A 13,520-nucleotide genomic window follows, 5' to 3' on the forward strand; every position below is an offset into this window, starting at 1 on the left:
AATTCTCACGATGCCCCAAAGGATCAACGAATTCCACAAAGAGAAAGGAAGATCTACTAGATATTAATTAAATTATAAATATATCAATTCATATGAATATGACTGAAAATTTTCATTTTTTCTGAAAAGGTGGTGTGTATTTACTTGTGACCACGCTGTGTACTATTGCTAGTAGCAGGGCAAATAAGATTTTAAGTTATATCTACAGAAATATTGAATATAAGTCTAAAGAGGTTGTAATATCATTTTTAGATCATTTGTTAGGGCACATTTGGAGTATTTTACTCAGTCTTGGGCTCTTTACCTCATACAGAACATTAAATTGTTAGAGAGGATTTATAGAAAATTACTAGTATGATACCTGGTATGGAAAGTTTGTTATACGAGAATAGGTTTAGATCTTTCAAATTGCTTTCTCTTGAAGAAAGGAATATTAGAGTGGATTTGATTGAGGTGTTTAAGATTATTAATGGAATTGATAGTGTTGATGCATTATCTTTTTTTAGTATTTAGTGATGTGAATGCTAAGACTACGAGGCACAAATATAAATTTTGGCAGAGTAGGAGTCAACTTTAGCTAAGACAGCTTTATTTTTCTAACATGAAGATTTGACTTTGGAATGTGGTGGATGCAGTTAATTTAAGTAAGGGTAAGGGAAAATGTGATAAGTACTTGAATGGTAAGGGCTGGCTGGCTTTGAATTTTTAGTGTTTAATTTAATTCAGTGGATAGGACGGCCTATATGTACTAAAATATCCTTTGCCCTTTAATGTTATGTTATGAATATGAAAAGTAACCCATAGCTTTGTAAGATTAGTTTAACGCCACGGGTGCAAGGCTGAGTAAGGTATTGTTCATTTGAGGTATTATGGAATATATGTTTTACAACGATCCCTCGTAGTTTTAAGCAACTGGAAGATAATGCCCGTTACATACGTAAGCGACAAATGTTGGAGAATGAGGGTCGTTGAGAAAGCCTTAGTTGTTTCCGTAAGCTTTCACCTGTGGCTTTAAAGTATATTTTTAACTTTTTTGAAGAAAATGTACAGATGATTTATAGGGAGGTAGTTATATATGTATATATATATATATATACAATGAACGATCTACACACACACATATGTATATGAGGTACCACGTTAGTTTAATTTCTGTAACTAGTATCCAGTAATAACAATAACAAAATCTGGTTTTAAAATTAATGTTGCAAAGAAGCTGAAGTGATACTTTAGTAAATTACTGTACAGTAGATATAAACAGTCAGATATAAACAGATGAACAGCATCAAAAACAATTTGTCCCTATAGAATATTAAGTATTTGCACTTGAAAAATTCGATGTGAACTATAAATGTTTCCTTCGTCACCTGAAGAAAGGTTTTGGCACCATCTTGATACAGTTCAAACATGTGATTTTTGCCAGGTTTAGTGACTTCCTTCCAGCCACGAGACGACAACAGTTCCACCTTCTTCACTTCACAATGTAAGGACTGAACAGGGTTTTCCATCCTAACACCTAACAAACATAGGAGAAATGAAACAAAACCACCACTTACCAGATGTATTCACAACAAATATTAACTAACTCTGTGTTGGTACTTCATAATTCTGTGACTTTCAAGCGGAATAATTACATTTGGTTTTACCTATCCATCTTAACTGCTTATAAGAACAAAACAAAAAAAGGTGACGAAGTAGATGGTTCATTGAGAATTGATTTCCATAGTCTTCACTGTAATTTTATCTACTCCACCTTTTTTCGACACGTTAAATGAATGCTTTTATTTTCTGATACGTATATTGATATATTTTGTTTCCTGTAAAAGTAATTACCATTTTGTTATCAACCATTATCACGTATATAATCATGAGTATAGATTTTTCCAAAATTTTCTAAAAATTCGCAACTGAAAACTTTAAAAATACTGTTCCAGTTTATACACATATAACTTTGTCATCTTATTTCTTTGTTGTAAAATAGGTACTTTTCTGTGCCTTCCAGATAGTTCATACACGAAGCACGGGTGATTTTACGTTATACATTTTTACCACTCATGTTATATATATGCTAATTACATTAATTGGTTCAGAGATGTTTATTACACACTTATAACTCAACTATCTAGACATTCGTATTGCAAGTTAATGTCTAGTTATTAAGAATGTGGAAAACTCTCTTTCAATTATTTTAATAGGGAAGATATTTTATTATATTTGTTAAAATGTTCAAAAGATGGCGCAACCAGGTAACGTTGTGGTGATACATTGTAGCTATCTTCTTGTACGTTGACAGTAGCATCAAAGGTGTTTCTTCGAACAAGCTAGATGTGCATCTGTAATTCGACTCGGCCTCATAAGTATACAGCAAACGAGATTGGATTGAATCAAAATATTTTGAAAAGGCATGTAAACTTCCAGATAAGTAATTTACTGAAGGATATTAATGACCATTTATACATGATAAACCACGGGTTTTCTTACCTGAAACAACAAGGTGTGCCCCAGGATAAACGAGTTGACCAGTCATAGGAAGTGACACCAGGGGAAACTTTTCAACAGTATAAGGACGCACAAACATTGCAACAGGACATTCTGTAAGAATAACTAAATAAATAAATTACAATAACAGTATTGATTTGTAAGTAAACTATTATTTATCTTGATTTTATTATATAACCAATAGTGCATCACCGCTGTACAATGCATAAACAGTGCTAATTATATGGCTCGTATCTGCGGTTCTAGGTCAACCATGCGTGAGTTTCGTTACATAATGTGCATTAACATGTTTTGCATTAATATTTTATGTTATTTTTAACATTAGATTTTAACTCATATTATTGCGCCTAAGAAATTTGAACTCTAACGTTCAGCTTAAAGTACTTTGTACCCCTTTTGTTTACTTATTTTTAACGACTGATTCAATCAAAACTGCAAATCAATATCTTCAAAACATAACATCCCAAGGAATGGGAAACTACAGATATACAGTTTTTCAATATCATTTGAGTTTAAAATTATAAATTAAAACTAAGGTCACGTTGTCAGTTTATATTATATAGTACTAGAAATAATTATGCAAAATGTAAAGGAAAAGACAAATACTAAGGTAAAATCACCGCTATATCGCGTGCAAAATGAATTGCACCAAAATACAGTTACATATTGACAGTAATAATAGTGTGGTATTGTAATGGCTGCCAGCACTAAAATATCGCATGACAAGCGTGTAGAAATAAAAATTTTGGACGATTAAGGAAATTAAATGGGAAAAATTGTGGCAACAATGTTTCAATAGCAGCTGTGTGCAAGATTCGAAATAGGGTACATGTAACTGATACTGTTAATAATAGAAGTGGTCGAGGTAGAAAATTGAAACTCTCCACTTATGTTGTTAAATATCCCATGGCATGTTCTTTACAAGATAGATGACGGTTGAATACAGATACTGACAACCACTGTAAATACAGGTGTGTATGTTACCTCAAAAACAGTAGAATATACATCAGAACAAAGTGATTTTTCGATGGACATGCAGCTGCTAGAAAACCGCTACTGAGAAGAGGTAACCAAACCAAAAGAATGAAATGGGCACCAACCCACAAACATTGGAATACGTAACACTATAGATGTGTGCTACTTACACATGAATCCAAATTCGAAATTTCTGGTAAAAATTAAGGATAGTTCGTTCCATGACAGAGAGAGGAAAACAGTATTACTGTCAATGTACAACAACTAGAGTGAAGCATGTTTGAGGAACAGTACAAGTTTGGGGCTGTATCTCAGTTATTGGTATCGGTGGACACAAAATAGATGTTACCCTGACAGCTGACAAGTACATATAGAATCTAATACATCTTTCAGGAACACGACTCGTTGGGCTGGATTTTATCTTCCAGCAAGATAATGACCTCACACGTATATCATTGTAAAAAGGCTGATGGGACACTTTCAACCGTGGACATCCCTGAGGCTGTATGGGCTGATGTAAGAATTGAGAAGGTATAAAGGCCTCTAAGAACTTGGCTGAATTGTGCGAAGTAATATAGAACATTTAAAACAATATTCCGCAACTGTATATTGATAAACTGTATGGTAAATGAAAATAAGGTGTAAAGCAAAAGTCTCACAAACAAAATACTAGTACACTGTACATTCGTTGTACAACTTATTTCCTTTCCTTATGTATTTTCTGTGATACTATTTTGTACCATTAATAAATTCACTATCTAAATGTCTTTACTCGTTGTTCGTCACTCCTGTAAGTGTGTTGCTTATGTGTTTCCATAATTATTTACATTACTGTATAGAAGAAATTTTTAACATTGAACATATAACTTTAGAATGATAACAGTCAGTTCATGCTATTGTTTTCTGCGTTTTCAGTTTGGACATACCGCAGTTTGTAATAGGGTTATTACAATTTATTATTATTATTATATAAACCTAAACTAGAAAATTTTTCAAAGGGAAAATCTAAAACCAAAATTTTCAAATCTAAGATATGTAAAAAACAAACATATCTACAGATAGAGCATTTTGCTATCCTTCTCTTCATATCGAGTTGCCGACTGAAACATGAATGTAGCCTGTTTGTTTCTTTGTTGTTAAGGAAAAAGCTATACAATAGGCTATCAGTACTCTGGCCACCACGGATATAAACCCCCCCACCCCGATTTTTAGCGTAATAAGCTCTCAGAATCGCCGTTGTGACACGGGGGGAAGGGGGTTTGGAGTCACTTGGTTTCATTGGAAAGGTCAAGTAAACTGCACCTACTTTTTGATAAAATTGTCCAGTTGATTTGTTAAGCATGATTCACGTTGGTGTTGACTTTTGATCTGAAAGTAATCAACATTGTAAGTGATAAACGGACATCACATATTTTTTATTTCGATCACCGCTAACGAATTGAGAAATTGTTTCCAACAGCACATGAAAATGTTCCATTTTACAAAGTATGTGATAAAAATTACGTTTTAAGTAGATTTTTTCCACACATTCCTCTTAATTTGCCCATTTCGGATTGAAAATCAAAGGCGTTCTAACAGTTTCTTTTTTTTTTTTAACCCTCGGTGTCTCAACGGTAAGTCTGAGGGTTTCAATACCCACGGTTGGCATAGCACAGCCAACTCATTGTATATCTTTTTGCTTAAACAACCTTTCTTGTTTCCATATGTTGTATAGCGCCCTGGGACGGTAACCATAGAAACTGCAATAATACAGATTCCTAGAAAAAGAAACAAGTTCCCAACGATTACATTATTTCTAACCATTTGTGAGTAATATTAAATAGAGTGAAAAATGACTACTATTTTTTAAACTTCAAAGTAAAGAAATTAAGGAAAATATAAACTGAATATTATCTTATCTAAAAAAGATTATAACTCAATATTACCTTACCTAAAAAAAACTGTTATTGTGATAAAATGCCTTGTACAAGCTTAAGTGACTCGCTTTTTTCTTGTTTTAAGTGAGCTTCTTTCCTATTAAGATCTTCCCCCGGTGGGACAGCGGTAAGTTTACGGACTTACAACGCTTAAATCCGGGGTTCGATTCCCTGCGATGGACACAGCAGATAGCCCAATGTAGCTTTGTTCTAAAACAAACCTAATAAGACTTTCCCTAGTGGCGAAACCAATAATCTTTAATTTAGCTAGCGATGAGACATTAATTTCCAGTGTATTGTTGTAAGCTATATTTTAATTTAGATATTTGTTTATTAAAGAAAGTTAATCATGATGATAAGCAATATATCAAGAAAGTTCATGAAAGTTAAGATTTCTGTACAATCCACTAATTTCGTGCGTTGCGTAGATACAAGATAACTATATAAATACGCAACCAAATGAAACAGTCAGTTAATGAGTAATGAGTATTCCACGAGTGATTCAGTTCAGTGTTAGTTCTGAGAGTTATCGTCTCTATTGACAAAGAAATTCTGTAATTAAGTTTATTTGTGAGCTAGGCATACTATTAGTTGTGCTCGCTTGGTAAAACTTTTGACCATTTTTCTAAACCATTCGCAGAAAGTTAAAACATCTGACTGGAGTCAAAATAAATAATACTATTTATTCTCCCGTTTACACTTTTTCGTGTTTTTGTTTTAATTATTACTGAGATAAGAAATTATCTGCGATAGTCATTCTGTATGTCATGTCGAATAAATGTTTCATAGAGAGCAAGTTACAAGTAATAGGCTTAGAATTAGTTTTTCTAGTGAACTTTCACATAGTATTACTCTGAACCTATTACATATGAGAGAAGAAAAAGTTATTATTTCAACATTAAGGATTGTACTGTGCAATAATACAAGCATGGTAGAGCATAAGGCATGTCAGTCACTTAAAATTTAGAAATGTCAGATCTAGGCTGATATGGTATTTATTCCGATCTCTGAAGCATGTGGTACTTTATGTTTGTAAATTACGATCATCTCTGAAATTTTCAAATTATTTGCGCTTCATCAAAGGAACAAGGCATGAAATTATGATTTTAGATTCGTTAGTTTCGCATGTTTCTTTATCAAAAATCGGGATGAAGGGAATATCAGATATAACTGATGCATGTAACAGTTAGCCTTTTCACTGTTAAATACTTCTTGTGTACAATCATCAGTGTCAAGAGACAATAACAATATCATAAAGTAGCAAGAAAATTGGATTATTTCAAATAAAACTCAGTAAAATAATAATAAAATCGTGCAACACAACCATATTAATCTGAAAAGTATCATGTTACAACTACAGTAAGTGAAGTGATATTGTATGTCACATACCTTAACTGACATTATATGTCACATACTTTATCTAAGTAGCATTTGGAACACGACTGGAAATAAGATAACCTCAAAAAAAAAAAGAAGATACAAACTCGATATTTATTCATTTCCATCATTTTCTCAGTAAATCATCTGTTCTTTTATTGACTTTCAGTATTTTTTCTTTATTAAGAATATTTACGTTATCAAATTAAAATGAATGACGATTCGGGCCACGTGTTCATAAACATGACAACATATTTTCAAATGTTCTATCACAATTTACATAATTTACCCTAATTTTCTGCCAAGAAGAAACATAAATTGAATAGGTACATTTATTTTACCTTATTCCTTAACAATTTCTGTCAAATTGATGGGATAGAATGCAAAACTTTGATGTAAGATATGATACAATAAATGTTTGTCTTCATTAAATATGGGATAATTGTTTGTTTGATTTTTGAATTTCGTACAAAGCAACTTGAGGACTATCTGCGCTAGCCATTTCTAATTTTAAAGTGGTAGACTAAAGGGAAGGCAGCTAGTCAACATCACTCACAGTCAACTCTAGGAGTACTCTTTACCAATAAATAGCTGAAAAAGGCGAGTATGTTCGACAACGGGTTTCGATACCACAACCCACAGATAAGGCCTTGTCTCTACTTCATTCGATTTTTAAGTGTTGAAATTACCTTATAGTCAATGGACAAATTATTTTTATTTGTAGTAAAAATTCTTATACAAAATTAATGCTTTCGAAACGATGACTTACTTATCAGTGAAATGCATTAGTTTTGATTGATGAAGGCCTCTATTAAAAGTTTAATTTTCCCATCAAAAAAGGCTCACGGATAGAGTTGAAATAAACATTATATGATTTTTTGAGCGGTTACGATACTCTCAACATCAGACTCTTGCCATTAACACAACAATATAACTAGGACATGATATTTCAACAATAAACAAGTACACAAGTATTTTAGAAACCTTTACGAAGTTAGAACGTTGTGTCACGAACGTTTGTGATTGGTATAATTCGTTCAGTACGCCACTCTTCTTCTGATCTTCATGTTGTACAATGACAGTTATATTAATATTCTACAAATCTGTAGAATATTTGTAAAAAAGTAAGATGCATCCGTATAGTTAATGATTTGGAATTGGATTTGTACTTATTTCAAAAGTGATAAGGCTTTTTTAAGATTTAAAAATCTGACGTTGGTCTAAAACTACAGAAAACTCCGAGTAACCTTATTTTCTTTTTGATTTCTCTGATTTCCTTTCAACAGATGAAACAAGGACAACGAGAGATAATATATCAGCAAATACGTACTCTAGAAACACTGAACCATCAGCAGGGGCGAACTGGCGCACTCGACGATTGCCTCATGGGCCGGTGCATTTGACACATTCTTAGAAACTGATTTTAAATTTGAATTGTTTAGCCAGTATGCAGCATGTGATATTGCCTGAGCCGATCCTTTAATGACAATCCGCCTCTGTCTATAAGCTTGCGTTACTTAAAGTTGTACTGTTTCATTTTGCATGTTATTAATTGAACATAGGTAGACGTTAAAAAAAAAAAAACTCACCTCTCAGGTCCTTCACACATTCACGTATGTCCTCACGAAAGGTGGGATGGGAAGGAGCACACTGACACTTACAATCACGTCCAGGCATCGCTGCGGCCATACGACTAAGCCGGTCACAAGGGATAGCGCTACAGTCTTTTTTGGACAAAGTAAACATGTCCCCAAAGTAATCCCTAATGAGTCGGGTGTCGTCTGTGTCCGTCCTCACTGTTGTCAGACCACAAACCAGTGCTACCACAACAAACAAAACCTCCATTGTACCTTTGTCTTCCTTGTAAATATTTCGTCTGCAGTTTTGTCTCAGGAGATTAGATTTTCCAAGATCGCATTCAACCAACACACCACTGACAAGATTAAGGCTAATCTGTGATCCGTGTCTAATGTCACTTGAGAGAGACGTTTGGAACGTTCTTTATTTGTCAAAAACATTGCTTCAGTTTTTACAACTAACACCAAAATTCACATGAAATTAAATCGTTGTTAAACAGTCCTCCAGAATTTGAAACAAACGCTGAAGACTGTGGAAAGGCACGAAGCTTTATGATGACATAAAATCAATTTATTGAGAACAATTATTCTTCTGAATTAGATAAGCCTTAAATACTACGAGTTCGTGACCGTACAGAGAGTACAATTATGGCTCTGGACAATATAGATTATGTGACATCGATAACGCCACTTGTAAAATTAGAAAACCTTGTGCCGTTTCTATAATGAAGTAGTCCTTAACTTTCAGGAAGACTCACGTTTGAAGCTTTGGGTTTATTGGGCCATTCGGTAGTTATGATACATACACACCCGGTGACTCCTACAATTCTCGTCATACCTGCTCTTCCGAATGGATAGGTTTAAACTCGTTATTACTGCGTCCTCTCAACATGTGGGCTTCTGAAAGAATCAAGGTATATCCATTAATGCATGAAAATATATAGATATATCACTGTACGGAAGCTTTAGTAAAAAGTTCAATTATCTTCCATTTATAAAATACTTCCTTTATTTGAGTCGTGAAGAAAGGGAAAAAAAATCTTTATTCTTGCTTTATAACACGGCAAGGCTTTTAAGATCAATTTACCACCAACTTATACAACATTATACTTCATGTCAACTAAGCCGTTTCTAAACCACTGATATTCATTGTTCTAATAATTGGTTTCGTTATAAAGCATGGAAGTAAAACATACCAGGAGGTTATGAGAATATCTTTATTTTTTGTCAGGACAAGTTTTGTTTTTTTGTTGCGATTACAAGTCGTTAAAATAATAATTTGATTCTTACAAATTACTGAAAACGAAGTTCAAACATCCACTATATCCAAAATATTCAATTGAACTTAAACAAGTACCACATTATTTTCTTTCCCTGGCCGTCTTAGACAAGCATAAAAAACAAAAAACAATTGAGTTACGGAAATAACACTTTGTTTCCTCTCAGGTTTATCCTCTTCAATACAGAACGACAAAGTGTGAATAATGAATGATATTGTAACAATAACATCACAGTTATCACACTACGAAATATTTATAAAAATTACTTGAATGTAATTGAGTCATTTAAATGGTTAAATTATTTATTTTGTGACCGAAAATTTTACGAAATCAACTATTTAAGAATTAAGCTATTTCTCGTTTTTTCCTAAACAAATCAAATGATTCATACTATAAATGTTACCTTGTTCTTTGCAGATGAATGGAGGATAATAATTTATAAGTTACTTTTGCCCATTGCTATTCATTTTCGTTTTAATGTTTCGTTGATATTTTAGGCCCGGCATGGCCAGATGGTTCGCGGGTTCGAATCCCCATCCCACCAAACATGCTCGCCCTTTCAGCCGTGGGGGCGTTATAATGTGTCGGTTAATCCCACTATTCGTTGGTAAAAGAGTAGCCCAAGAGTTGGCGGTGAGTGGTGATGACTAGCTGCCTTCCCTTTAGTCTTACACTGCTAAATCAGAGACGGCTAGCGCAGATAGCCCTCGGTAGCTTTGCGCGAAATTCAAAACAAACAAACAATCGTTGATATTTTAAACATTGTTCGTTAAATAGTACGACATTTCGGTCTGTACTATCGTCTTATTATAAGTATTTAGGTTTTACAGACCTGGGAGGGTCAGGTTCCATAGGACCTCTGCCCCCCTCCCCCAGTGGCACAGCGGTATGTCTTCGGACTTACAACGCTAAAAACTTGATTTCGATACCTGTGGTGGGCAGAGCACAGATAGCCCATTGTGTAGCTTTATGCTTAACTTCAAACAACAACAACAATCCTCCACCCTGGTAAGTGTTTGTGTTTCGGGTGAATATAAATTTAAATACCAGATGAAGGTCAAAGTGTCCCGTACTTACTCTGACCCCTTTCAGGACAATGTCCATGTAGATACTTACATTGACATTGTATGATAAATACACTATATATTTACAGTTCTACATGTATTTATCACATGACATCGGTTTTATTGCTCATCGAGAGCATTTACATATAACACTCTATCGTATAAACATAAAACTAATGTTGGTGTCTTAGTCTGGTGTTAGGTGGCCTTGTTAATTTTTTATTTCTATTATAAATATTAAGAGGTGAGAAGAACTTACGCTTATCTTAATGTTCGCAGTAACGATCTAATTCACACAACAGATCATTTTTGTGCAAATTCTGTGCGAAGTAATTTAGCGAATTTTCTTGGAGTTTATCGGAGAGTGTTTCTACATTTGAATATTTGTGCAGAAATTTTGAGGATGTGGATCTGGGTACTTTGTATGCTGTAGCTAGTAACGAATTTTGCAATTTATTTATGTGTTTTGGTGCTATATTAATCCATGCCAGGCATGCACATTTGATTACTGGGCGTATGTATGTTTTGTAAATTGTGATAATGTTCTCGGCTGCAGTTCCGTTGTTTTTGCCCGTTAGACTCCTGACATAATTCGTGCGTTGCCAAACTTTTGTTATGATATTATTAATATGTTTTATCCACGTTAATTTAGAATCATATGTTAATCCGAGGAATTTGGCTGATGTTGTGGTCTCGAGAAGTGTTCCATTCATGTATAATTTGGGTGGGACTTTTTTATGTTTTGTTAACTTTGCAAATGCTACCAGTTGATTTTTGGGGACATCTATGTTGATCTGATATTTTTGGCAATATTTCACAAAGTTGTTTAATTGTGGTTGTAGATTTGTTGCTGCTATTGAAAGTGTGTTTAATTGTGGTTGTGATTTGTTGCTGCTGTTGAAAGTGTGTTTAATTGTGGTTGTAGATTTGTTGCTGCTGTTGAAAGTGTGTTTAATTGTGGTTGTAGATTTGTTGTTGCTATTGAAAGTGTGTTTAATTGTGGTTGTAGATTTGTTGCTGCTATTGAAAGTGTGTTTAATTGTGGTTGTAGATTTGTTGCTGCTATTGAAAGTGTGTGCATTTTTCCAGACCGCAACATCATTAGCAAATTGTGATGAATATCCTTGATTTGAATCTTTGAGGGACATGTTGCTAACATACATGATGAATAGAATAGGACTAACCGCACCTTGTGGGAGCCCTGCCTCTGGAGTAAATGACTCCGAGAAGGTTCATTCAACATTTGCTTTACATTTTATGTATTCCAGAAAGTTTGATAATAATACCGCGCGGCAGTTTCATTTCTGACATGCGGAACCCCATTCAGCTATGCCATACACTGCCGAAAGCCTTCTCTATATGCATGCTACAGTGCATTCTTTCTTATTAAAAGTGTCTATTATCGTTTCAGTTAGTCTCACTAGGTGGTCTGATGTTTGTCTGAATTTTCTAAACTCATTTTGTGTTTCAGGAAATTACTAATTATTCTTTCCAAAATTTTCCTATGCAGCTGGTTAGGCTGATTGGGCGGTAGCTGTTCCGTTTATTCGCTGGCTTTTCTTCTCCGTGGAACATTAAAACAGTCGCTTGCTTCCAACAAACAAGGATGTATTCTGAATTTAGTGATAGGTTAAAATAAGCTATTAGCTGTTAAACAGTCTCTGGGCACTTTTCTTGAGGAGAACAGCCTGAATGCCATCTTCTCCCGGAAATTTGTTTTTTGTTGCTTTAATTACTTGTGTTGCGTCTATTTCTGTTATAATTTTTGTCATTTGTTGTGTTCTATAATTTATGTTTTTTATCATCATTTGTGTGTTCATTGTTTAAATTTGTTGGGAAATGTGATGTGCACATATTTATGTTTTGTATTATGTAGTTATTTACTTCGTTATAGAAATGTGTACTCATGTTTGGTTCATGGTGGGTCTTGAATGTGTGTTTTAAGTGTTCTTTAAATGTTTCAGCTTTGTCTTTGTTTCTGTGTGTGCCGTGGTCATGGATAAGTACGTGTCGGGTTTCCTGCATTTGTGAATCGTTTTAAATGTGTCCAGAACTGCTTTTGGTCTGTTTTTTTTCATTCAATTTTGAGTAATACTGGTTCCAGTTTTCTTGTTTTAGTGCTTTGATTTGTGTTCTGATTTTGTTTCTGAGTGTATTTATTTGTGTTTAATTGTTTAATCTCTATTTTCCATTATTTGTCTCCGTAGCTGTCGTCTTTCTTTTATCGTGTTTATTAGTCGTGTATGTGGTTGCTATGTATATCATTTGGTGACTGTTTGTGTTTTGTGTGGCTTTTGAGACACTCAGTGATTGTTTGACAGTATGCATCTATTTCTGATGCGTTCGGGGCATTTTTGGGGTATTTTTTTTTTGTCGGTAAAGATTGGTCTAGGAATTATCTATATTCATTCCAGTTTGTTTTTTTATAATTTATGTTTTTCTTTCATGTTATAAGAACATAGGTACAGGTCCAGTATGTCACTGGTATTTTATGAATCAGAAGTATATGTAGAGGTGGGATCATTTAGTAGCACAATATTTGAGATGTTCAAGAATTATATCAATTATCTGTCGTTAAAGTTAGTGTCTCTGCATCTAAAAAAATCGATGCTTGCTACTTAAATCTTCTATTATGATGGTATTTCAATTATATGGCTGAATATAGTTTATAAGGTTTACATCTAAAGTTTTCGATGGTGAACAGTAAATTCCTGCCACCGTCACATACATTTTATTATCTATACAGTTATACATTGCATTATCAACTGTTGATGTTTACATAGATAATACAATGTATAACTGTTGATGTTTACATAAATACATTGTATTATC

General features: G+C 33.8%; 1 protein-coding gene across 3 annotated transcripts in view; it reads right to left on the reverse strand.

Moving 5' to 3' along the window:
* Positions 1 to 13,520, reverse strand: part of LOC106457759 — a 69,826-nt gene that overhangs the window by 14,337 nt on the left and 41,969 nt on the right. For 2 of the 3 annotated variants that reach the window (XM_022383792.1, XM_013917204.2), the window contains exons 2-4: positions 8,357 to 9,244; positions 2,482 to 2,592; positions 1,368 to 1,516 (exon numbers count right to left, since the gene is read on the reverse strand). In XM_022383792.1, coding sequence (XP_022239500.1) covers positions 1,368 to 1,516; positions 2,482 to 2,592; positions 8,357 to 8,612 — 516 coding nt within the window. In that variant the 5' untranslated portion in view covers positions 8,613 to 9,244. The remainder of the gene's footprint in view (positions 1 to 1,367; positions 1,517 to 2,481; positions 2,593 to 8,356; positions 9,245 to 13,520) is intronic. The other variant, XM_022383793.1, reaches the window with a different exon arrangement.

Source organism: Limulus polyphemus, unplaced genomic scaffold, assembly GCF_000517525.1.
Source record: "Limulus polyphemus unplaced genomic scaffold, Limulus_polyphemus-2.1.2 Scaffold371, whole genome shotgun sequence".
Classification (NCBI taxonomy): domain Eukaryota; kingdom Metazoa; phylum Arthropoda; class Merostomata; order Xiphosura; family Limulidae; genus Limulus; species Limulus polyphemus.